The sequence below is a fragment of the Desmodus rotundus genome, chromosome 10 (assembly GCF_022682495.2).
Source record: "Desmodus rotundus isolate HL8 chromosome 10, HLdesRot8A.1, whole genome shotgun sequence".
Classification (NCBI taxonomy): Eukaryota; Metazoa; Chordata; class Mammalia; order Chiroptera; family Phyllostomidae; genus Desmodus; species Desmodus rotundus.
The window spans coordinates 40,460,520-40,488,152 of NC_071396.1; the positions used below are offsets into that span (position 1 = coordinate 40,460,520).

The 27,633-nt window shown below is 42.9% G+C and overlaps 1 protein-coding gene across 1 annotated transcript in view; it reads right to left on the reverse strand.

Moving 5' to 3' along the window:
• Window positions 1-27,633, reverse strand: part of ADAMTS19 (ADAM metallopeptidase with thrombospondin type 1 motif 19) — a 217,927-nt gene that overhangs the window by 138,488 nt on the left and 51,806 nt on the right. The window contains exons 3-6 of the mRNA XM_053912338.1: window positions 14,770-14,935; window positions 9,668-9,840; window positions 7,665-7,748; window positions 6,828-6,985 (exon numbers count right to left, since the gene is read on the reverse strand). Coding sequence (XP_053768313.1) covers window positions 6,828-6,985; window positions 7,665-7,748; window positions 9,668-9,840; window positions 14,770-14,935 — 581 coding nt within the window. The remainder of the gene's footprint in view (window positions 1-6,827; window positions 6,986-7,664; window positions 7,749-9,667; window positions 9,841-14,769; window positions 14,936-27,633) is intronic.

Genomic DNA, 27,633 nt, shown 5'->3' on the forward strand with positions numbered 1-27,633 from the left:
ACGTGAGAAGCAAATCGGGCACGTCAACGTTTCTCTCCCTCTCTCTAAAATTAATAAGCTTGTCCTTGGGCAAGAGTAATTTTTTTTTTTTAAATCGAAGAGGACACTTCTTCTGGTGCTCAAATTGGGCAAGGTTGGTCTCTGTGGTTCGAAACCAACATGAAATTATACAGGAAAATATATCTCCCCCCCAATGGTGTAACATATTTGGAGCCTGAATAGCACTACAGATGAAGAAAGATGGAAAAGGCTCGCTGACATTCTTTTTTACCAGTAAACGACCAAGTAGTCGTCAGTCTTTCTCTGCATCAGAAGACATTAAAATCAAATCTACCACAGGGCCACCATGCAGAGTATAGTCTGTATACAGCATATTTCTAGGGATACACTTACAGACACAACAATGCGCAATAATTGGCTCCCTCTCCTGTTGGTGGCACACGACCTGTCGATACAATTGGGTGTGGTAGGATTTATTAAGTGCCTCTTGTATGCCAAGCACTGGATAAGGGGACGGCCACAAGGATCGGTACAATGGACTTCTACTCTGAAAGCAAAGAAGAGGGTGAACACAAGCATCTCTGTGATAGGGGCCCCAGATCAGTGAGGAAGAAGCCTGGGGAATTGTATGAAATAATGGATAGTGCTATTTTGCAATTGACTTTGCCAGTAAAAGGAGAAACACCCAAAACAAATGACACTGAGTAATATGGGAATACAGAAAATTAAAGAAACCTAAAATCAAATCTTCACCTTAGGGCCAAGAATCAGTGAGTGCAAAGTATATTCAGATGCAGGGGGAAAGGGATTTTATGTGCTTTTTCTAAACATGCAGAACATCCCGTCATAATGCATGAGGCTGCAGCATGACTATTTGATTTACATAATGTGAAATGAGGGACTTCATCTGTAACTAAACAACATGGTAAAACTAGGACAAATGCACTGCTTATTGTCAAGGGCGCTTAGAGTTCCTCACACGGCCAATTTCTGTTCACTTAGCAAACAAATGAATCAAGCGCAGTATTCCAAAGAACACGCGGCCTTTTATTCGGAAGCATCGGAGCATTGGAAATGCCTCTCAGCACAATCGGCGGATAAACTGTCAGCAGCATTTCCAAACTCCAGACCAGACTGTAGCGCTTAATCGTCCCCTTCTTTCCAGGGGGCCATGATACCATCTTCTTAATTTTCATAATGTTCAGAGATTTCCTGGGGGGCTGGGGGGACTTGTTTGCCTAGACCCGTGATCACGTGGATTCAAATTCTCTCATTTTTGGCTCGCGATGGCTCGACGTGCCTGAAGTCTGCATTGCAGAGTTTCATTATGTGAGTTTATGGAAATGATGCTGTTGGACTTTGGCAGCTGGGAAGGCCAATAAATTCTGCTTAAGTTCTGATTTATATTGAAAAAAATGAAATGTGGCCTTTAATTTCCAAGAATGAAGATGCATCTGAGAATAAGTCCCGTTGTAGAGTTTTATAGTGCCCTGGGTTATACCTATAAATGACTCATTCAAACATTATTCTAGGATTTGTACTAAATGAATATGTTTCTGCCATTTCTACACTTTATTAAATTTTCTATCTTACTTGCCAATGTCATTAGTTTAAAACTAACTTTCAGAAGTACCATACGTAAACCAAAAACACTTCAGTAAATAGGAAAGGCATAAATATCGTGAATCAAGTGAAATTTTACATTAAAGAGTGTTTCCAAGAGACAGAGACTCGGGCCTTCTCCCTGATTTCAAAGAGAAATGCGAAAATTACACTAAGAAATCATAGAGTTGACAGCTGGGATAATATGTTTTGTGTTTTTGTTACTATGAGCCCACGAGCACTGAGTCAGCTCGAAACTATTCACTTCGCTGTATCCACAGAACAACTGGATACGTCACTGCCGATAGGCTTGGATTTACACAAACATTATTCATTTTAGTTGAAACCAAAATTAATAGCTGAGCTAAAATTTAATAACTGTCCGAGATGAGCACTCACTAGAAACTAGGCTGGTTATGCGCTTAGTTTGTCAAATATGGGTGGAATCCAAGGAGATTAAAAAAGGTTTTGTTTTTTTTTTATGTCTCACAAGTTCTCTGCAAAGCTGAATATCTGCTTCCTTTGATCTTACACTAACTAAAAAGGGGCGCATCTTTAATCAGTCAAACCATTTAGTCAGGCTTTCCTGAACAAACGTGGCAGTAAAACATCCCCTTCAGTGGGCGGTTGTCTCTGTCACCACACTGGACATGGAGATGGGGGACAGAGACCCACCACAGAGGCCTCCCCTCCACCGGCGAAGAAAGGGAGAACGACTGGTCAGCAGCTATTAACATTTAATATGTGCGTGGCCTCTGGCATATTTTTTTTCTATTTTCAACCACAGATTTTTATTTTAATTACTTAAAAAAAAACAAACAAACCCAGGAGCAATCCATTACGTCCTATTCTGAGTCCTAGTTATCAGGGTGCAAAACAGTGAGGTCATCATTTCTCTGAGGGACAGAAGAGCTGTACGAGTTTTTTCCCCATGAAATGCGAAGGGGCTCAGCGAAACTTTACCTACCAGACAAAGTTCCCCTACCAAAAAGGCTTTTCCGTTCAGGTTTGAACACAAGTCCTGTTTAGGGAACGAAGCTCGGGTTTGCTATCCATAACTAAAAGAAACACTAGAAATACGATAATAGTGCCTTATTTTGTCTTACATGATCTCACTCGTATGTGACATAAGAAACGGGAAGCAACAAATGAACAAATAAGAAATACGAACAAAAACTCACACACACAGACAACAGTATGTAAAAACACCAGAGGGTACGGGCATGAGTGGGAGTAGAGGGTCAAGGGGCTCAAGTCCATGGTGATGGAAGAAGATTTGACTCTGAGAGGTGGGTACACCGTGCCGTCCGTATACAGACCACGTGTCATAGAATTGTACACTTGAAATCCACATAATCTTATTAAACAATGTCATCTCAATAGATTTAACTTTAAAAAGTGTGGCTTTGAAAGCTTTGTCACAGAAAAATATATTGGAGGCAGGAGATTCTTCTTTCAGGATTTTGAGGGGAAAAAAATGGCATTGGGGGTAAGAAATGAAATGAATGTCACAGCATCAGTGGGGTGAAACAAAACTTACATGTGGGGTATGAACCCCAAATTATAAACACATGTACTTAGTTGCACAGTAGACAAAACTGAAGGAGTGTCCTTTAAAACGTTACCTATAATGACTCTTAGGCGGTGGAACTATAGGCTAATGTTTTATCTTCATTCTTATGTTTCTCCAATATCTGTAATAAATGTTTCTATTGACTACTTCTCCTGGACCACGGGTCACATGTTTCTGCTTTGCTTGGCTAATTTTATTATGTTTTAGACATTGTGGATGGTATGTGATGGAGACTCAGGTTCTGTTATCTTCCTCTGAAGAGTACTAACTCCAGAGTGGCTGATCACTCTGAACTTAGGTTGGTTTGAGCTCATTCTTTGGTAGGGAAGAAACACCTGATTCCCAAGCCTTTGTAACTTGGTGGTACTCAAACTTCAAACTCTCCCCTTAAATTCTTACCGGGGTGTGGTTTCGGGCTTTGTCAGGGCAGGTCAAGGACAGGCATTTCTCCCGATCATGGTCCGTATTACGAAAGCGCAGCCTTCCCGTCTTCTCAGCTAAGTGCCAGGCACAATCAAAAAGGTATTAACAAGATTGCTCCACTCTCGCAGCCTGAATCTGCTAAACTGCTAGTATGTTTTCCAAATCCAAACTCCATAGCAGCAGCGTTCTGATGAACTGGGGGCAGTTTATACCTACATGCAATGCACTCACACTAGCCTTTCAGAGGGCTTGTGGGTGATTTGCACAGGGACTTCCGAGCACTTCTCCCAGCACGGCACCCTTGTCTCTGGCGTCCTGAGCAGGACCACTGTGTTCTACCTCAATTTCAGCTTGCAGACAAAAAATTGTCCCCAGACAAAAAGCTGGGTTGACTGTGGGGCTCATTTAACACATTTTCCTTCGTTCAGAGTCACAGTCTTGCGTTGATCATTCTCCAACGATTAAAAACAGGTGCCAAATAAATATTTTCCAGTTATTAATTGCAGTAGTCCAGTATCAGGTACAACAAATTGTGGAAGTCCAGTCGTGTTCTTGCATAAGATGTTTTCCGTCTTTATGAGTTATTTATTACTAGAATAGCTTTTATGTAATTCAGCAACAGAAGCTATCACACATTTGACTCATTGCAGAAAATCACGTTTAAATGTTACTGTGTATTACGTGATGTGAAATGTCAGCACTATTAATACAAAAGTTAAGTAGCTACCAAACAATTATTGTTCTTTTTTACCAACTAAGCAAGATCCATGTATCGTAATTGTTAGTGTAGAATGCTCACGGAGGGTATGTTGTTGCTCATTATTTCACATTCTCAAATTCACACGTAATGCTGCATTACAATCACTGCGAGTACTACAGACATCCACAACTGCAGCTCAAAATTAATTAGCTCGAAACTTAATTGAAACTTTTTTCTCAGATTGAAACAGAAAGTCAAATTGTGGATTTATTTTTTTAATTTTTTAGTATATTTTATTGATTATGCTGTTACAGTTGTCCCAGTTTTTTCTCCCCTTTACCACCCCTCTGCCCTGCAGCTCCCAACCCTTGATCACGTCCATGGGTTGTACATACAAGTTCTTTCACTTCTCCATTTCTTATATTATTCTTAACCTTCCCTCGTCTATTTTATGCCTACAAATTATGCTTCTTATTCCCTGTACTTTCTCCCCCTCCCTCTTCCCAGTGATAACCCTCCATGTGATCTCCACTTCTCTGATTCTGTTCCTGTTCTAGTTATTTGTTTTTTAGGTTCAGTTCTTGATAGTTATGAGTTTGTTATCATCTTACTGTCCAGTTTTTTATCTTCTTCTATTTCTTAGATAAGTCACTTTAACATTTCATATAATAAGGGCCTGGTAATGATGAACTCCTTTAAACTGACCTTATCTGGGAAGCACTTCATCTGCCCTTCCATTCTTAATGATAGCTTTGCTGGATAGAGTAATCTTGGATGGAGGTCCTTGCCTTTCATGACTTGGAATACTTCTTTCCAGTCCCTTCTTGCCTATAATGTTTCTTTTGAGAAATCAGCTGATGGTCTTATGGGAACTCCTTTGTAGGTAACTGTCTTCTTTTCTCTTGCTGCTTTTAAGATTCTCTCCTTATATTTACTCTTGAGTAACTTAATTATGATGTGCCTTGGTGTGTTCCTCCTTGCGCCCAATTTCTTTGGGACTTTCTGGGTTTCCTGGACTTCCTGGAAGTCTATTTCCTTCACCAGATTGGGGAAGTTTTCCTTCATTATTTGTTCAAATAAGTTTTCAATTTCTTGGTTTTCCTCTTCTCCTTCTGGCACCCCTATGATTCAGATGTTGGAACATTTCAAGTTGTCCCAGAGCTTCCTAAGGCTCTCCTCATTTTTTTGAATTCTTTTTTCTTCATTCTGTTATGGTGGGATGATTATTTCTTTCTTTTGCTCCAAATCATTGATCTGAGTCCCAGTTTCCTTCTCTTCCCTTGTTAGTTCCCTGTAGATTTTCCTTTATTTCATTTTGTGTAGCCTTCATTTCTTCCTTCATTTTGTGATTGAGGTCAGTCATTTCTGAGAGCATCCTGATCATCAGTGTTTTGAACTCTGCATCTGAGGTTGTCTATCTCCTTGTCACTTAGCTCTTTTTCTGGAGTTCTGATCTGTTCTTTCATTTGGGCCATATTTCTTTGTCTCGGTGCACCTGCTGTGTTGTAAGCAGGCAGAGCCCTAGGTTTCACCAGGGCAGGGAAACTCTCTTTGTAGCTCTGTATGTGGGGGGAGGTCAGAGAGGGAACAATGCCACTTGCTCACTTCTTGTCCCACTTTTTGTCACTTCCCACTCTAGCCCCACTTTCCAACGAACTCTCCTGTGAGACTGGGAGTCTCTCCCACCGTCACAACCCCCACAGTATTTTACAGCTAGAGGTTTTGAGTCTTTACTTTCCCGGTCAGCCAGCGCCACCTCACCCGCACAGTCCACCGCCTTGTCACGTGTCCTCTCTGATTGGTTGCCCATCCCCACCCCTCCTACCGGTCTGGATGGGTGTTTCTTTAACTCCTTGGTTGTCAGAGTTCCATGCAGTTTGATCTTCTGGTACTTCTGGTTGTTTATTGTTTTTAAATCGGTTGTTATCCTTCTTTTGGTTGTGCGAGGAAGTGAAGCATTTCTACCTCCGCCTCCATCTTGGCTGAACTATAAGTTCCCTGCCTCCAGCTCATCCTCAGAGCCCGCGCCCTCTGGCTGGTCCAGGTCTATGTCAAACACTCCTGCCTTGTCCTCAGCTCCCCTGGCTTGGAATTCTGGCGCTGGGTAAAAGCCGCCGGCCTCTGTCATCACCTCATGGGCCCAGACCCACCAGAGCCACCACCACTGCTGCCACCATCACCAGCTGCTTGGGCTCAGTGCCCATTTTCTGAATTTAACACATTGGATTACTTTACAGGGTGATGACTGAAAAACACACAGTGCGGGTTCATAATTTCGAAGTTCTACCATAATTCACCAAAGTTGTAGCCGATCATCATCAGTGACTGTATCTTCACCTTAAAAACGTTTTGTCAGTATGCCGCCCAATAAAGGGCAGTTCAAAAAGCAGTTACTGTTAATTGAGGGAGATGACGGACATCATTACGCCAAAAGTGTTTGGGACGAGGCCTAGAATCTAAGCACTTTGTGTGATTGACAGCATGGCCATCGAGTAAGGAACGTCACTTCACTGGCTGGGACACGTTTACCTCGTTATAAGTATAGCGGCATCCACGGATGTCGTGTCCTCTCCCCAGCTGGTCGACATCTCTAAATGAATGTCATTCTTTTTGCCAAATTCTTCATGTTGCCACTTACAAAAACTCTCCAGCATTTTCTCTCCGTGGTGCCCGATATAGAGATCGGCCTGCAAGAGAAGAGATTTCACCTCAAGGCAAATTGCGCTCAGACATACAAAACGCTAGAAACTGAGGGGGTGCCTTCGATGACTAAAGCAAACTGCTGACTGTAACAATAATTAGAATCTGGGACACATTCAGGATTGATGTCGCCTGAGCTAAAAATCTTAAAACTTGGTGAGGTACGATAATTACACAATCCGCATAATGTTATTCGAAAAAAGGAGAGAGGTTCAATGGAATATTGAGAATGTGGAACTTCTGGCCTTAAGTAACTCGTTATTTCTATAATTTAAAAACAAAGGTTTTACGAAGTGCCAGTTAAGCAGCATGCTAAAATGTCACAGAATATTCTTCATTTAAAATGAATTACAGATAAGGCTTTACAAGCACATGCTTAGAGAAGAAAATAAAACTGTCATTAAATATGACTTTTTAAAATTACTTTTAGAAAGGGAAGGTTTATGGTCAGGATCCTTGGAAACCAAGAGCAATCAATTTTTGGAACAAAATTGAGGTATTCACCAAAACTAAGGACCAGTTTATATATACCCTAAGTGAGTTGGTGGATATTTCTGGATTTTAAGTCAACAAAAAGCACATCCCTAACATCCCCTTTACTAGAAAGTACCTGAATACAACTCCCCATCCACTGAATTGAGGACCAAAAACCCACGACTTTCTTACCGGCGTTTCATGGAGCAGAACCAGCTTAATCACACGAAGGCTGACCTGCACGCCGAGGCTCTTGTGTTGGAAAAGGTTAAAAACCTGAAAACAAATAAAAATAAAAACCTTAAATAAAACTGAAAAAATTCTAATTTTTCTTAAAGCCCAGGCACAAGAGGAGTCTTTATTTCATTGAGCAATCTTTTATATATATACATATATATATATATAAATTGTCTAATTGTTTAAAACATTAGCTTAATAAGCAATAATAACTTAACTAATTCATTTTAGATACCAAGAAATTTAGACACGACATTCTGAGGTACTCACTGCAGCCTTCATAGTCTCAGCATTTCAGTGGGGTACAGAGAGAAGGCTGGGCTTTTCACAACACCGACGAGAAGAATTTTAGTAAACCCTAGAATCTTTCTTAATCCTTAACTCGCAAAATGCCAGCGTCCTCCTTCCTTCTGAGAAACAGTCCTGAAAGCTCGGCCTGCTATACGCCATCTCCTAATTCATTCCTTAGAGTCTTTTTCTCTCCCAAACTAGCTGCCAAATACAAATAAGTTTTCCAAAGCTCCTCCCTCCAATGCAGCCGCGAGGGCGCGTGGCGTACGGTTTCCTACCATCATTACAACAAGCTTTCTCCAAATGTGGTGTGTGTGGCCATGCTGGAAAACAAGGTGAATTTTTGTATGTGGTCCCCGGAGTTTTTGTAAAATTTAGCATTTGTTTAATTTGTCATAGAAAATACTGACACGCCACGCCCACGGTCTCGGAGGTAGCACTTGTCGGAAAGGACAGACCTGGCTGGACGGTGTTTGCCTGCCTCGCACTGACGGCTGGCAGGGTGTCCAGGAGGTCGCTGAACACAGAAGTGACTGAAGTGAGGGGAAATCTGTTTGCTGGGGAAACAAGCCAAATAATAACAAAAAGAGGAAAAAAGGGAATTTTACAAAAACAGAACATATTTATCCTTGAAACAGTGGTGCTTACCCTGCCTCCTGTGGTAGCTGGAATTATAAATAGACATGTGCCTTGGGCTTTTATTTATGTTTATTCTCTCCTAAGAAACACTCTTCACCACAACCTTCTCATTCTGCCTTCGAGGAGGTTCACCCACATGATGATGCGATTCAGTCAAAGGGTTCACTGGATCGTAAGCACCCAGGAGAGGCCAGGTGTAGGCGAACTTCTGCCGTCCAGAAATGGTCGACTGCAGTCAGCTACATATGATTCGGCCGGTTAAAAATTTAGCTACTAGCCCTTAGGTCTTACTTATCAACTAGTATTGTATATGATCCAATTTTACTACCTATATAAGAGCTCAGTGGATGACCAAGCTCCGTGTTTTTGTTCTACCTCATAATCCAGAGTACTTTGCGGGGCCATGCATGTAAACAAATATAACATTTCTGCTAATTTCAACAAATAGCCTTTTATAAGGGAGAATAAAAAGAAGAGAGCAAAAAAAAAAGAGAGGAAAGAATAATAAGAGAATTTTGCCACATCGAAATGAAAAGTACGTGAAAAAAAAAAGAAAAAAAAAGAAATGAAAAGTACCGTATTTTTCAGACTATATGATGCACTGACCATAAGACGTACCTAGGTTTTAGAGGAGGAAGATAGGACAAAAAATTTTGAAGCAAAAAATGTGGTCCTGCTCCTGCCTCCTGTGACCCCACCTCACTGCCAGCTTTCCCCAAGCGAGCCAGGTAAGCTACATTTGGACTCTAAGATGCACCCCCATTTTCCTCCCAAATTTGGGGGGTGAGTGTGTCTTATAGTCCAAAAAATACGGTAAAGTTTTTTTTTTTTTTACTATATGATGTGAATTATTATTTTGATATCTTTTTTGAGACAGATCACTTTGGTAAACCTAAAGATTTTTTTACTGATGTCAGTAAAAGAAAGGAATAGTAATGAGTTAGTTTTTAAACAACTTCATTATACTCACAATTTCTTCCTTAGAGCTTTCTTGAAAAAATTCCAAGCGCACCTTAAAGTTTGCCTACCATGTTTAGGATGGTTAGGATGAATCTCCTGGCCGCATCCGCTCCGTGATGGGAAACCATCGCTGGGTCTGCAACCACTACAGTCTCTACGTTGTATTCTTGAGGTAATTTGTATGAATATCGTTTCCCTCTTCCACTCTCCGTTATTTTTTTAGACCTAGGTCTTCCTTTATCTGCAACAGAGAAATGAATTTTCAAATGTGTCTCCCTCTTGGCAAAGGAAACAAAAAAATTTTCTGATAACTCAATAATTTTAAAAATATTTATTGAATGCCAATGAGCAAAGATGACACAACGAGGAGCAAACCCAAGTAAGCTCCCTTCACAAGCAGAACCTCAAAGGGCACCTGGCGTCGGAGTACGCCTTTGGAAGCCAGCGGGAGGGACTGTTACCGTTCGTCAGCTCTGCCACTGGGGAAATGAACATTACTAAGGCGGCCTCCGTCTCCTCATCTGCAGAATGAATAACACTAACACACACTTTCCAGAGTCATTGATGGCTTGTAAGAAGTCACATTAATAAAAATCTCTATAATAAAATAACTCACTAAATTAAAAAATACCATGATTTTCTTTTTGAAACCAGTAACAAAGATCTACTTGCAAAAAGTGCCTGAAGTGACTTCACCACACATCCTAATTTTAGACAGGTGCCCCTAATTACAAAAACATTATGCGTGGATTACAGAGGATCTGGTTCTGCCTTCCATCAGCGTCATATAGAAGTTATAGCCTTAGGGTAATAAAGATTCCTCAAACAGGGCCAAATAAAAGCAGTAACTGCAAATAAACATATTTATAAATTTAAGTACATAAAATATAATATTTCTGCTTATTAAAACATGCCATTATCGTAATGAGAAACATGCCACCAAGTGGGAGAAGATATTTACAATGTTTTTCCATGATAAAGAAATAAAAGCTACTCTAAATCAATGACAGATAAACCAATTGGAAAACTGGCAAAGGACTTGAACAGTGATTTTCTCACAAAAAGGATATCCATGTGGCTAATGAGAAGCATATGAGAAGATGCTCGATCGCATTAATCTTCAGGGACATACGAATTAAAATCAGAATAAATTAAATTAATTAAAATCCCTAGAATGGCTAAAATAAAGAGATGATTATATTAAGTGTCAACCAGAATGTGAGGACAAGAACTGGAAGTCCCACACACATGCATGCTGGGAGTTTAAATTAGGATGAACATTTTGAAAATCTGACTGGCAGTATCTATTACGGTTGAACATTCGCATACCCAATGATCAAAGATCTAAAATATACACTCATCAGAAATGCATGCAAATCACGCGAACAAATTGTTCAGGGAAGCACGATTCTTAATAGTTCGAATAACCATCAACATTATAATGGGTAAAGAAATTTCGGCCTATTCGTACAATGAAACGCTATCTAGCAATAAAAATCAGCCAACTACTGCAAAGTGCAAAAATATGGATGAGCCTCCTAAAGATAAGGCTGAACACAAGAAGCCAATAGCAAAAGAGTTGGTGGGATTTGGAATCTATCACCCCAGAAAAGCATGTGGGGGGAGAAAGAAAAGGAGGAAGTCCCAGGAAATGCCTCCATGCAGGGGTACACATGTGGAAGAACATGCCCACAGAGGAGACAGAGATGTAAGAAAAAGAGAGAACATGAAATCAGAGAGAGTTACAAAATGAGGGGCTTTAGAACTGTAGCAAGAGTGGTATACAGACCATGTAACAGAGACAGAAAGTTTGTTTCCTTCATTGCCCAGCTAGTGACACAGCTGCGGGGCCCCAGCTGTTGGTGTGCAGCAGCCGTGTGGGTGAGTTATACTTAAACAAGCCACTTGGAACAGTCTCAGTTCTTCAGAATCTCAGCCTCGCGGTAGATGCCGTCATCCAAGTTACCCGCGTGAAACTCAGGCATATTGAAGTCATCTTTTTGTTATGCTGCTTCCTTCGAAGACTTGATTGTCTACGTCAGCTACGCTCAGCAGCCCATTCTTCATCTCCTAAATCCTCAGACCTTCTCCCACCCACATGCAAGTATGAGAACGACAGAATTGAGGTCGCACACTTCCAGTCAGGGAAGGAATTTTAAAAAGTGTGTTCACCAGTGCTCAGCCTATGATCTCCATCGTATCCTCCACAGCCTGACAAAAATCTGCACAGCAGGCATGGGCGGGGTATGCACACAATTCCAGTAGTGGTCTGAGTCCTAGACATACTCATAATTCATACTAAAACGTCAAGGACTATATACAATGATAATGTCATTTGCTGCTTAAAGTCTCCAAAACCACATTGGCCTTCCAGATAAAGTTCTTCCCCCAGCACACCAGCACCACCCCCCCATCAGCCGATGACACCTCTCCAGGGCTGGGCCCCTCACCATGTGGCCGACTTTTGGCTTCAGCTCCCCGAGCGCATGCCGCTGTTCCTTCTGCCAAAATGCTTTCCCCAACGACGACACGCACTAAAAATCGCCCACACGTTTTTCATTGGCACACAGAATCTCATTTAATTCTGACAACAACCCTGAGCTTCAGGGGTCCGTCTCCACGATCTGTGTATTGTAAATGGAGCTTCTGAGAGACAAAGTTAAGTTTTCCGAAGTCACAAAGCTGGGAAGTGGTGGCACAAGGACGCGAGCACAGGCAGCCAGACCCTCCCCAGGGTCCACGCCTCCACCAGCACACTCTGTTTCCTCTTCCCCTGTGGTGTGGACACGTTTTACTTGATCTGTGAGGCTCAGCCCCCCAATAGCAGACGCTTGGGACCTTGTGTACTGAGTCCATCACAGTTCTTATCAAACCACTCACAATGACTCATTTACCAGTTTGTCTAAAATAATACCCCAGCCACCTCTTTCGAATAAGTTATGTCATTCAGCTCTACATCCTTGTGAGGTGACGACGGGTTGTCCTTATGTTGCAAATAATGAAGCTAAGCTTCAAAAGTTTAAGGGATTGAAGAAGTGCTTGCAGCTGGAGTGGGACTTGAACCCAGGGCCTCTGAGCCTCAACCTCATGTACCTTCCCCTTCTCCACACTATCTTCTAGTAGAAAAACACAACAAAGTCACCCTGAAGTATGAAGGTCCCTGTTTTGAAAAAACATTCATATAATAAACACATACAAACCTAACACACCTAAAGGCATTAAAACGCTGAAGGGGAATAACATGAGGACTAAATTGGATACAAGAAAACTTTATGGTTCCATGGTGCAAGGGCAAATACTGCAATATTATTCAAATGTGAATCACGTGTTTAGTATGTGACTACATCAGCCTGAACTAAGCGGAGCTACAATTAGACACAGCAGTCTAAGTAAATGAATATTTTAGTTCATAAACTGTTCATCTAAAATCATTTTTAAAATTCTAGGCCCTTCAAAAGCTACCGAAAATAGGTCAGCTTGGCAAATAGCCAACTGCTGGCAGCCCAGCCCTCCCTGCGCTTGAGAGCTCGCTCCAGCTCTGCCAATCAGCCTGTGACAGCTGGGCCTAACAGGACAGCAACTACGACTCCATGAGAAATGCTTGCCAAACGCGAACCCTGTATCTACACTTTATAAACCGATTACAAGTTTTTTCTAGAAACTTTCCCTCAGCACGCAGTGGCGCACAAAGCCTGCCTGTGTCGTTGGTGCGCACAGGCGTGTACAACAGCCGGAACTCACTACGACTCGATAGCTGCGTGGTGTAGGTTCTCGGTATAACTCACAGACGGCTGTCTCCTTAAGTGGACTCGATTCCAGTTGTGGGCACCGTCGTCCTTTCACGATACGAAAGCCTTTCTTCGGCTTGTTCACAGTGCTCTGACCTTCTTTCAGCTGTTACATCTCTCGGGGCCCTATAATTCTTAGACTGGAGAAGGGTAATGTGCCTGTTTTAAATTGACTTGATCGTGTGTTTTGAAGGTGACTGCCCTATAGACTGAAATCATAACCTTTCACAAAAGAAAATAGATATCACGGGTTAACTTAGGATGAATATGTCTAAACAGAAACATCTTGTAATTCTTTCTGAATCCGAACACTCCAGACAGGGATGAGATGAACATCCCACGGCCTCTGTTAGAGTTGTCGTAATTCATGTCCCTAAATCGGCCTCAAAACCGTGAGCAACTTGAGACCTAACATCTTGTCAGTAACGACACTGACACCTAATTGTAGATCTGCATGTCAAACTTTAAAGTCTTCGCACCAAAAATTCTCCAATAAATTCCGATTTCCTCAGTTTCTAATCTCCTATCAGTGCACATTCAGTGAGAGGTCTGGTTTAGATGTCTACACATTGGTCCTAGGGAAATTCACTATTTCCCAGACATCGGCTATGACTTCCGGGTCCTACTTCTGTAAGAGAAATCATTCATTTCCCCTTCCATTCTCGCCGATGCCACAGTCCCTGCCCACGGAAGTAAGGGGGTGCACAATATGGCCACCACCTCGCTTCTGCAAGGAACTGGCAGACAAACAGAGACGAGGATCTGATTACCGGCAATGTGTATGTGCCACCGAGACGGCCAGGTTTAAGGCATGCTGCCACTGAGAATAAAATTCAAAGAAATAAATGCTTACTCTTCTTCCTAGTTCTCTGGTCATTTGAACCTCCAAGAGGAGTTTTACTTGGGTCAACTTAAAGAAGAAAGAACGAGTAAAAGATGCTTCCGGTCCAAAGAAAGAGGTAGCTGTGATGCTCCAGTGGAGGTGGGCTAAATTAAGGCCATGAGCTCACAGTATCGGTTTCAGGAGAGCTGGAATTCTCAGTGTCATCTCTATTCCAGGGAGGTGCCCCAAATCCCGTGAGAAACTGCCCGACTCAGGAGAGGTGTGGGGCATGTCATGCATTAGTCTCAGAAGTCCTTTTGAGTTCACATTTCTCGATACTAAAATGTGGTACCTCCCTGAAAACTCAAAGACAAATTGAAAATAGATATATTCAATTGTCATTGACCAAAAAAATAAAGATAAAGCTAGTAAATGAATGGATGGGTGGATGGATGGATGGTTAGCTGGACGGACAGATGGGTGGTTGGATGGGTGGATAACATCTTTGAAGGATTCATCTCCCGTCTTACATTGGGTGGAACCTTTCCGAAGGCATTACCTGAAAGGACGCCACAGTACTGACTGCCAGGAGTTGACTTCTCCGTGACTCTCTCCCCCGTGGACCTTTTCTGCCTATATACACGATGCGGGTGACCCGTGATGGCCATGGTGTCATTGAGTGGCTCTATAAATATGAAGTCCTCATTGAGTTGTATGAATCCCATCTGGAATAAATAACATAAGAAGACATGTAAGAAACACCATTTGAGTGAATTACTTGCTGGGTTCTCCCGCTCACACACTATTTTCTTTCACATATGTGCATACATTCTTCTAGTGAGGCTATTTTAGCAACCGCATAATAAAGTAACTGTCTTCCCATTTTATTACTTCATCTTTATGTACTTTATGGCACTAGCATAAACTTCATTTAGTGAGTCTTAGCCTGTGTGGGTGGGAGGCTGGATGCCAACAACAGATGCACAGTCAAAATTCTGGAATGTTAAAGGCTCGCTTTGGGGGACCCGTGGGCTCACTTACACAGCAACATAGGCAAGGCCGATACAGTTTTAATTGCACACAACACACAGCCCAATTCTTGACAGTCATTACTTAATAAAGCCAGTCATGTAACCCTCAAAGCAAACGGGAGACAGAGTCACATTAATGTGACTACATAAAATATTCTTAGAGCCTTCTGCTAAGCATTTTGAAAACCTGTGAACAATAAAAAGTACGACTTTATTTATTTTACAGAAACAAGTCTCATTTCATACAATGCCATGCTTTTAAAGTTCATCAACGGGGGGCAGAGGGCTAGGCACTGTCGAGTATGGTTATGATCAATGAAAAGAACTTATAACAAGTAGATGTCCTTGTATCATACTGAAGCTAAGTCTAGTCATTTCTTTCCTTGCTTTTTTAGGGTATAAATTTGCATTATAACTATGAAAATATTCCACATGGAAGAACATAACTTAATCTTTTCAATTTTTTTACTCCACTGTATTATGTAGAAATATATAGTTAATGATTCTGTTAACTCTTCAGTAAGTATTTTTTAGGAAATAATCCCTTAGAACTTGTATTATTCACATCCAATCTGTTAATGTAAAAGTTTATAATTCTGTTCTGCACTAATTATATGAAAATTATGTGCAGTTCATTTTAATTTAATCCACAATATACCTATGGATTATACCTGTGTATAATAATCCACAATATACCTAGCACAGTAATGATATAATTACTTCTTCAGACAGTAATTCTCCAAGCTGGATATTAAGAAAAAATAAATCTCTGTTAGACAAAGAATGTGTCTTCCTTAGAAGTATAGAAGAAGCTTTTTCTTTTGCTCTGTTTGAACTATTGTATTGCATCTCGTATACAAAAAGGCCGGGTGATTGCCAATATGCTGCCTCATTTTGTTCTGTAAGAATTGACATTGCAAGATACCTAGTAATAAATCTAAATATCCTCATCAATTTCACTTTATTAAATTCTTTATATCACTAATAAAATTCTCAAGTACTAGAATAACCGTTCCACTTCCTCTGTCTGTCCCCTTCTCTCTCTCTCCTTTTCCCTCTCTCTCCTCTCCCATGCTCCGCCTCCCTCTCTCTCTCACACACCTCATTTGGGGATGGGGATAATGCAAAAAAAAAAAAAAAGATTCACCTAAAGATTTTTTTTAAGATATGTATATATTTGGGCAATTTTTTGGTATAATTTTAATATGAGTTCTGAAGAGTTCTTTTATTTTCCATACATGCTCTCATTCTCTCAAATATAAAACTAGCTTGAATTTCAAAGTAATTCTATGAAGTCCAAAGTTTTTCTCTGCATCCTAATTTGATGGGGGAAAAAAGAGAATAAAAAATATTTACAAGTTGAAATAACAATCACGAAAGACGCAGCTCATCGGCACGTGGACGGATCAGTGTCTCACGTCACGTAACATCGATCTCATTGGGAAAACACAGAAGAATGTTACTTTTCTTATGTAGGAGTGCGCTTCTGAAGTTCAGCCAGTGTTCAAGGTCACCAATACAAGGGACAGGGTGGCTGATGGTTAAAATAACCACCATTACGGTGCTCCGCCAGGACATCTCAGATAAATACGCTCATCTTCCAGAAACTAAATCATAAATTTGCAATCTGGTCATTCTCTCAACACATTATGAGTCTAGTTAGATTTATAACAATAAGCCCTATAAAATTTCATTGCATGTTATCATATAAAACTTAATGACTCCAAGAACAAATTCTGCGTTGAAGACTGAGATCACAACCTACTACTACTAGACCTGCGACTCTGAAAAATTTACAGTACTGTTACCACGACAGCTTCGTGGGGTTGGTTGGAAGATTCCTTCCTTAAAAGCCTATCTAATGCTTTTATCACAGAATCTGATGCTAGGCAACCAGTCAATAAATGCTCGCCATACCTTTTATTTTACTAATAAGAATAACCATAATAAATACAAGCACCCAAACATTTGAGGGTGGACTGCAGCACGCAGAGGGTCCAAACAATCAGTTTATTCCTTTGTGTGCACGTACCAGCATCTGAAACATTGTCTGAAATAAATGGTTTTTTTCAGTTAAAATTTGTAAAGTTCTTCACAACGTAGAATTATCTGTTGTGTCAGGATGTCATCCACAGACATTTCCAAAAGCGGACGGCCGCATTTAACACGGAAGAGCAACACCAGAATGACTACAGAGGGTGACTCACTCACTCAGTGTAAGTGCACGGTCCGACTGCAGTGTGCCAGGCCCAGTTCAGTCCGGGGCACACGCAGCACAAGTGCTGGGGGTTCTCTCTCTTCCCCCAGGTTCTGTCCAGGCCAGGATGCTACCCTACGGCCGGGGACACACACGCACGCATATTTATATACCGTTCCTTCAATTCAGCAAATATCAGTGTCTCATGTGTTTGGATTTAAATGAGCCATGGTCCATTAAACAGACAAACAGACTCTAATGTAAGCATAACTAAAGCATAACTAGAAAATTAGAAAGCAACGTGGCACTCTCCATTCTTGTTCCCGTCCCTACTCGGTTACCTATGTTCCTTTCCCAGCCTCACTTCCTGCCCACAGAATACAGCACTACTGTGCTTATGCCAAGTTTTCTCTTTTTTAACTTGATTTTTTATTGTTGACACTATTACAGATGACCCCTCCCCACCCCCTTGCCCACTTCTACCCAGCCCCCGCCCCCTCCCCACCCTCTGATGGTCCCCACACCACTGTCTGTTTCCATGAGGTATGCATATGGGATCTCGGGCTAATTCCTTCACCTTCTTTCATCCAGCCCTACACCCTCTCCTCTCTTCATTCTTCCACGTTGCTTTCTTGAAACTGTCTTTGTTTTCCAGAACCTTGGTCTTCTAGCTATACTTTCACTGGATTGGTGAAGGTGTTTTATCAGAGGCTCACACTGTGTATTTTAAGAGTCTTTGAGAATGCCCAATTTTTAAAAATATGTAGCACATCACAGGAACGAAATACCGTTGGTGCTAAGGGGTGTGCAGAAGGTGGTAGGTCACTACAACTTCAGGGCCCGAGAAGAGTCTCCAGGAACAGCAGGAGCTGGGTTAGACTGCGGCGGCGCGGATGCTCCCTAGGAGAAGAGGCACTGGGACCACGGGCGAAGAGGACGCACATTCGCCAAGACAGTTCAAGAAGGGAACTGGAGAAACGTAGCCAAAAAGTGAAGTGAACCCATATAACCGGAAACACCAAACGACCGAGGTCTCGATGGGAAAGGGAAATCGGCCTCCTGAGGCGCAGAGGATGACTCACCTACAGTCCAAAGACAGGACAGACACGAGGACTAGCGAGATTCTGGACGTAGCACAAGTGTTTTATTTCCGAACAACAGTAAGAGAAGCTGCCGAGAAGTCTGGCATCGGCACATGCTTGTAAAAACACTTTAGACAAATATTTGTCTGAGGCTGTACATGATCTGAATGTCTACACAAGTTTGGCTGTACGTTCGTAAGTGTTTTCTTGTATGGTAATGTTAGAATGTCTTTCTCATTAAGTAAATACAGTTCTATGTACTTTGAGATGTAAACATCACATTGGCTAGACATAAATTATACTATAGGTTTGTTTTATGCTTTACTCAAACAAGTCCTTTTCAATGGTACTGTAAATGTGAGCCACTTTTCGTACACTTGTGCATTCATCTCTCCGACGGTCTCGTGCTGACACACTGCTCTGCACTCGATCCCCTCTACATTTCCCCCGCATGCCCACAGGGAAAAACACCACGGTCACGACAAAGTCTAGCTGCCACTCCGGCTTTATTTTTACCACTCAAATGTCCTATACAACCCTGACAAACCAATTTTGATTGCATGAACAAGCTTTCGAGTTTGACATGTTTCTGAAGAACACCCTGGTGCAGGGCATGTGCCACTTGCTTTCCGGAAAGTCACTGTCTCGTGGAGAGTTAATTCTCCAAAGTCAAGCCAGCCCTGTGCTCTCTCCAAAGTAACCACTGCCTTGCCCATCGACTTCTGCCCTGCACCGCTTCCACTGTGGACCTCGCAAAGGTCCTCGCAAAGCCACTGTGGTTATAGTTTCTGCATCTGGTTAGACAGCGAGCTCTCTGCGGGAAGGCTGTGGCCACGAGCTCCCCCTCCCGCCTTCAGTTCTGCTATTCGAGGTCTGCTGTTCAGCGGGTGCTCCAGGAACGCTGCCTTTGACTCAGTGTGCTCTTCCTTCTGGAGATAAAGAAAACACACGCACCCACTGCCCTGAAGAGCATCTAGTCACCCCATCTGGGGCTCCGTCTGGGGGAAGGCTGTAATTTGACTTCTTCCCCTGGGCATGTCTGCTGCTTTCTCTGTGTGCCCAAGCTCTACCTTTAGAGAGCTTTCAAGTGACCACATTGTAAACATCATCCCATTTTCTCTCCCTGACAAAGGGCTGCAGAGAGAATCACCAAACTACAATGGAAGAAGAAAACTTAGAAATCACCCAGCCATCCCTGGAGTTTTAAAAATCAAGAAAACCAAGGCTTATAAATGTTGCCCGACTCGCCTAAAATCGCTCAGAAAGTCTGTGTAATGTCAGGGCGGGAAGCAAGGGCTCCCACTTTCCAAACTGACTCTCGGTTTTAATCCATCATCCTGGTTGTGCTTGCTGCCCCGGCTCCACTTCCGTTTCCCCCGCATTCTAGTTTGCCCGCTGAACCCCAGAAATCACTCTGGGCCACCCACATTGCTTTGCTTTACGCTCCTCTCTGAGGAATGAGACCCTGGACTGTTGCTCTCCTCCATGTCGCCCTAGTTTTCCTGTTCTTGACACAGGTCACGTGATCCTTATCAGACCGGTTTCTGATTCCTCACTCAGGTCTCGTTGCTCACTCCAAGGCAGGTCTTTCAGCAGCAACTGTTCTGCGTTTATCACCTCCCCTGGGTTTATAACCCCCCTTCGGAGATGATTCCCAAGCCCCCTCCAGGTCATGGCTTCTATTCGAGATCCACTCTTGCCTGTCACTTCTCACCTCCGTACAGTGGTACCCCCCTTGTCCCCAAACTAGCACCTCCTCCCAAATCTTTACCTCTAGTTCACAACTCTGTGTTCTAGTCACCCAGGCTTAAGTGATTATACGGTGCTTGACTCTTTCCTTTTCAAACTTACATAAAAATATTAATATTTAGATGAAAACAATAAGAATAATATGCCTCTGTGCCAGGCACTGTCTATACATGATTTTATTGAACCAAACAGCCAGTTTGAGACACCTATGGTAACTTCACCAGCTTAGAGTTGGGAAAAAAAGAAGAAAAAACCCATGAGTTTCAAAGAGATTTATCGAGTCCTAAGGTTACAAATCAGGCCGTGGTGACACGGAATTCAAACCAAAGCCTGCGGGCTTCACAGGGCGCTGCCTGCGTGCGGCTCTCTGAGCGCGGCCAGGCCTGCCCACGTGGCTGCTCCTCCAAACCACGCTCCGCCTTAAAACATCTGCACTAAGGGCCTGACGTCAAGCACAACCCCTCACAGGTGGTTGATGTCCCCAGTGTGGTATCCACAACGAGGCCAGGTCCCACCCCCACAAGGCAAAAGACAAAAGGACTGAGCTCAGCCCTACACTTTATCTTAAGCTGACTGTTTAGTGTGACCAGACTTGCAAGCCGCCAGCAGCGTACAGGCTTCCTGAGGGGGCGAGGGCTGCAGCCCCAGGCTCCTCCCCCAGGCTCCTCCCCCAGGCTCTTTCCACAGCGGGTGCCTGATAACCCTCCCACGGCAGACTGGGCAGAATTTTTCCAGATTTTTGTTTTCCTTTCCTTCTTCCTTTCTTTTACTTCTCTTTCTTAGTTACTTTCTTAAAATGTGGTCATAAAACCTGAACTTCTATGGAGCAGAACATTTAAAAATATAGTTAAAGAGAGAAAATCACCATCCCAAATCACATCCTATGGCATAATTATCACGCATGCATATATTCCTTCCTAGTCCGTTTCCACACACACACGCACACATAAGTATACATAAGTATGTGGGGGGTGTATCAGTGCATATGCACACGTGTTCCTAGACACACGCCTGCATGTGACTTTTATATTCTACTTCTTTCTCTCATTTAAGAACAGCTTAGTAGCTATTCTGCTTACTAATAGTATTGAATAATCTTTATAACCTGGTTTCCAATTGCTGAATAATAGTTGACCCTCTAAGTGTACGTAATTGTATCAGCTATTCATTCATGCGACCCTCTATGCGATGGAACGCCGGTGAGCACCGACTGTGCGGCCAGAGCCCAGGGCTCCGCAGTGAACGAGGCTGGCGAGAGGCATTGCTGGCTTGCACTGTAGGAGGGACACACGTGCTCTTTACACAACTGGGTCAAAGTCACACGCAACCGCTCTGTGACCATTGGTTACTAAGATCTACATTGATGGTTTATATGCTTATCTATGTCCATGTTCTATTTCACAATGTAAAACAGGGTTAAAATATAGCCTCCGGGCCACGGGAGTTGCTGAAAGTGACCACCTGAGGAAGACAAAACAAGCATCTTCAAAGGACAAGCATGAGGCCCCAGAGACCGACGGGTGTCTCTGTGGAGAAGAGCTTCCCAAGAATCCACGCGAGCTCACGGGAGAAAGTGCTCATTCTAAGCAGCCCTCAAGCACGGTGCTCAGCAGCACCGCTCCACAGCACCCGCAGCCAGCTAAGCATCGCCCTGCGTCTCGCCTCCCTGAAGCTCAGCCCAGAGGAGCCAAAGGGGCACGTGTTCTGAGCAGGAGGATCGAAAGCTCCAGGTGTGGACGTAAGGACAACTCTGACTTCCGTCCAGCTCCTGCACCATGAGTTGTTAGCTCCCAGAAGCCCGGATGCAAAGGGCATGTGGCAGAGAAATGTTAACTTGATGTGAATTTGGACTGCCTGATGATTATAAAGCAAACATGTAATTACCAAACAGGGACTTTTTGTGACTAAATTTACCAGGAGACTTTTTACAACCTAAGAGTGAATAACACCAGAAGGAGAACCAGAAAAAAAACCCAGCAACAACACATGTTTGATTAAGACATTCCTCAAGTCCTGTTTACTCAAATGAGAAGGTATATGTGTATACTATGAATTGAGCAGTGTGTGGGTGGCCTTGGAGGTGAGGTGACATCTGAGCAGAGACATCTGAGCAGGATCTGGGAGGTGGCCAGGCCACGGCATCGGGGAGAACATCCCAGGCAGAGGGAGAAACAGAGGCCCAGAGATGAAGGAAAAGCAAGGCTAGTCCAGCTGACACCGAGTGGTACCTGGGAAACAGGCATTAGAAAGGAACCCAGGGCACTCCACAGCTGTGTGCCTCATTTGCTTCACATTCAAAGTCAATCCCAGTGAAACCGTCCCTTGGTTGTCAGACCAGCTGTCTTTCTGGAACACCGGTTACAGAGTTTACGATGGGCTGCGCGTGAGCATCCCCTGTGTTCATGGGCTTTCAACGGTCTTATTTCATCTGCAGAATCACTACTCAGGACCAGACCCACTCCTGCAAATGAAGAAATACGCTTCCTCTCCCATTTTCTTGAAAACCATTGCCCTCTAGCCTTTCTCCAACATCTGACAGAGGCACGGATTTAAAGCAATTTCAAAATGTTCCTTTTTAACTACATTACAGATGAACAGCCTCCCAAGAAGGACGGTAAGAAACGTCCTGAGTTGAAGAAGTGAAAGGGAAGTGGCAAAAACTGGTAAAATGGAAGATGAATGTTCCATCCTAACATTTACTTGTCCAAAATGATGGACTCTTTTTGGTTATTATGATAGTTCTCTCATTTCTCAGCAGTTTACAGTCTAATTGTTACTAAGATCAAGAAAAGCTATGACTTTCACACGCTTTTGTGTGCCCGTTCACATTACCGGAAACTCTGGTTGCTTAAAAGGGTTTTTAAATGAATCCCTTGGAGTGTCTATGGGTTCTTTAAATATGCAAAAGCCAGTTGATAAATAGGGCACACATTCCATTTTAAATCTATTTCTAAGTTTATCAACCCGTGTCTTCCAAAGCTATTGCATTCCTTCGTATCTTCTTGACGAGGACTTGCAGTGCACTGCGCACGCTCCCACTGAGAACCAACCAGATGGCAGCAGGCAAGACGATAAGGGTTCCAAGATGAAAACAGACTTATTCTGACTTAACCTCTGTCTCTGTGAACCACATACATTAGGGGAAAAGACAGGGAAAAGTACCAGGTATTCGGACAAATGTGTTCAAAATCATAAATTTACTTATAATAAAGTATGTTTGTGTTCCATATGTTTATGTCACAGTTAAACATATTTGAAAAATAGAAAACAAAGAATAAATAGCTACAGTATTTAGCAACATCAAGGCCAGGCAAGTACCAACAGAAAAGCGATTGCTCCCGGCAGGCAGAAAGCGAGGACAACGAGGAGGGGCTGCGGTGTGCATTTCTTCCATTATGGTTTTTGTACTAAGTACCAACTCATCACACGATGTGCATGCATCACTTACATTACGCTGTCACTAAGAGAGGGTGAAATGCGGGCACAAGACGTGCTGGGAGGCAACCGCAGTCATTAAAGTGATAGTCCATCCGTGAGAAAGGCCTCTGAATGAGTCAGGACACCGTTAAAGAAGTGACATGGGGACTGAGGCAGGGGCCGTAATCACAGACAAATAATTACAGCAGCGAAAAAAGAACAGAGGGACTGCTGGCACATAACTCACTTAAGTAGAACTGTGAAGATCGTGAGACCTTTTGATTTCAACCGTCAGCGAAAGGCATAAGTTGATACACATTTTGAAGGAAGTCGTTCTTGTTCTTTTTGGAAAACAGATTACAGGGAGATAAGAGTAGAATCAGGGAGGCCAGTTAGTGTAATAGTTCAAGTACAAGATCATGGTGGCGAGACCAAGGAAGCAACACATGGTGGCTGACCTGAGGATTTGTAGCAAAGTTAAGTGCGTTTGACGTTAATTGTGGATTCTCATACACCCGGCAGGGCAACCACCCACATTTGTTAATGGTTTAGAGGTTGGGACATGGAGGGACCATAACATAAGAATTAAGGATGATTCCAGAGTCTCAGGCTTAAGTACTCAAGAAGCGGAGAGAGATGTCTGTGATTGTGATACAAATGCCAGACACTGAAGATGAAACAGCTTTTCGGGGCAGAGAATCAAAGTTTCTGATGTATCAGTGAAACATCCAAGTGGAGTAATCAAGCAGACGGTTAGGGTATGGAGCTTAGTGGAGGATTTTGAGCTAGAGACTTCCATTGGGAGCTGCCAACGTAATTTTTCAATCCAAGCAGTGAGTGACGTTACCCAGAGAGTGTAGAGAAAGAACAGAAAAGGCGTTAAGACCAAACTCTGAGGCCCCTAACATTGAGAAGTGGAGAAGGAATCCGCACAGGACACTGAGGAGGGAGGGCCGGTGAGGTTAAAGGAAAAGCAGGAGCTTATATCACTGATTTTTGAAAACTCAGAATTAACTCTTTGTAGAAGTGGCTTTAAAGAAAAAGCTCTTATTCACTGCCCTCTGCAAAAGCCACTGCCTGGTCTAACCCATTCTGCTCAGGTTAAAACTTCAGTAGTCTTATGTGAGATGACCAAACACACGAGCCTTGCGCTCCTGCTAAGTTCAACGGCAAAGACTGAGCAAAGAAAGGAACATTGCCCTGACTGGACCAATTGGGGCTCTCAAAAGTCATCACAACGTGACCTACTTTTGTTCTGTTCTGTAGACACATAAGAAGAATTTAAACTTATTGACTAACTTTGCCTGACATACATATAATTTTTAAAAGGGGCTTCCAGCTTGCCGCCCACCCTAGCACTTAATGAGCGGGTGCATACTCAGTTGAAATCTGTTTGTTAAAGGGTCAGCATCTGGTGATTTTTCAGAGCCGTTCGCCATGGATGGGGTTAGCATGGGGTGAGCACGGGCCGCACTTGTACGTGCGGTTCCAGCCCAGTTACTCGTTGCAGTGGAACTGAGAGGCACCAGTGAGAAAGCCACACAGCTGCAACTTGGGCAAGGACTCATCACTGCCAGGCCTTTCGGGTGACCTCACAATTAACAGAGATGTTGCCAACCTCCTACATACCCCCTAGAGAGGAGATGCAAACGCTTTTCCATGGAAACAAGATTAGTGGAGCAAAGTACTCAAGGACCACGGCCCTGGTACTGTGAGACACAGAAAATGTGCCGGAACTCATTTTCTGCATTCAATTAAAGATCAACTAAATACAGTTCATTTATTCAACAATATTCACTGAGTGCCAATCGCGTGAGCAATGTGCTGGATTCCGGAAATACACCAGCGTACAAAACAGTCATTTCAAAGCAATCTTAAGTATCCTTGATAATAATTAAGGAGTTTACCGATTTTGAGTCTTCTTTCCCATTTGCACCCGTGTCAGCAGAACGTGTTGCTGTCTTCCATTTACGACCCGTGGGTAACTCAAATATTCTCTCCTACCCCCATTCTGAAAGGCGTTAAGTAATATCCAATAAATTATGCTGGCATTTCCCCCCCTTAAAGGGAGCAACAAATCTTGTACCGACAAAGTTCGTTTTCACATGGCCTATTTCTTAACTACAAGTTCCCCAAGTGCAAATGTATGACTTGGGAGAGCTGAAGAAACGCACGGCCTTTTTTCCTCTCAACCTTTCTTCAGTCTCATTCATACGTGTCCCATCAGTGTGCCCAGAGGCCCAGAAAGCTAATGTAATCTCAGGCTGATTTACAAGAGGCTACCCTGGGAGGTCATAGACCTAAAGAGCTGAAATGACCTGGTGTAAACCAGGAACCCCCACGCACTCTGCCCATCCCACACCCAACAACAATATTATGTCCATACATCACATATTAAGAAAGACATTTATAAGCAAGAGTATATCCGAACAAGAAATTCGGGGTCAGTTGGTTGCAAATTCCACCCAGAGAAGAAATCATTCATCAACAGCCCTTGTAAATATTTAATATCCTGTTTACACATTTCAATCACTAATTGAGTGATCTCCACTCTGAAGCAATCCAGGCCTCGACCGGAGAGTGGCAACTCACAAACATTTCTGTAAGAGTTGCAAAGGGCCTTCACCACTGCTTCCCGCTGTGAGCCCTGCCTCCGCAGCCTAGGCACCTTCTCACATCTCAGACAGACGACACAGGCGCCCCGGCCTCTCTGTATGTGTCCGGGGACTGTAGCCGCTCCCGATTTGAAGTGCGTTCCCTACCCTTCTTCGGGGTTTTCATTTCACTCAGATGTTCTCCAGTGTCTAAATGTCATTCCTAGGTTTGATTTTCTTTGATGTTCAAGTATGGAAATGAATGTGAAACAAAAAATGTCTTTATCATGTAGGATGAGTTGAAATAAGAGACTGTAAAAAAAAGTACCACATTAAGAACCTGGTACGGACTGGTGTAGGATAACAAGAGGGAAAGTATTTTCATTTATTATTCCTTATCATTCTGTGTTAGGAAATATTTCAAACCTTAAGAAATACACAGGATAACAGAGTGCCTAGTAATCCACTCCCCATATTTAACAAATGTTAACATTAATTTTCTGTAGATCACTTTTTTAAATATAACAATTCATTGACACAGCTGAGGTGGACCTGCCCACCTTCCCAAAACCAGTTCCTGCTTTTATGGCTCAAAGTAAACCACTGCATTGAAGATGCGCATATACCTTGTATTCATGGTTCAAATTTTCACTGCGTATGTAGGGCCGTCACAAATATCGCGATGACCATGCTTCGACCTACAGAAAAGGGCCCGTGGTGGCAGCTGTACTGAGGACAGACCACAGGGCGGGGGGAAAGGCTACTGAAACAATCAGAGAAGAGGTACCTGATGGCTCGGGCCGTGGCAGTATTAATGGTAATGGATTTGGTCAGATTCAGGATGAATTTTGAAGGTACAGCAAACAGAACGTACAACACTTGAATGTGCAGTTTGCAAAAAAGAGAGGAATTCGGAACCACAGAATGATGTCTGGCTCTTGTCAAATGGAACTATACGGCTGACCATCAGTAAGATGATGGGTAAGGCGGGGAGAGCAGGATGGGTGGGGGAGGATCCGTTCCATTGGAACTTGACTTTGATGAGTCTGTTAGACCTCATGTTGCAATGTCAAGTAGGTAGCTGGACATACAAACTTGGAGTTCAACAGAGAAGTCTGAACTAGAGTTAGATACTTTGGAGTCACTGGCACATAGTTGGCATTTAGGCCATGAAACTGGATAAAAATCACCAAATAAGTGTAGACAGAGAAGAAGAGAAGGCCCATGACTGAGCACTAGGTGACACCAGTATGAACAAGATACAGAGAAGAGGAATAATCGATAAAGTTGGCTTAAGGGAGCAGTCAGAGGGTTGGGGGGGTCCCAGCTGTCCAGTGATAGAGACACACTCGT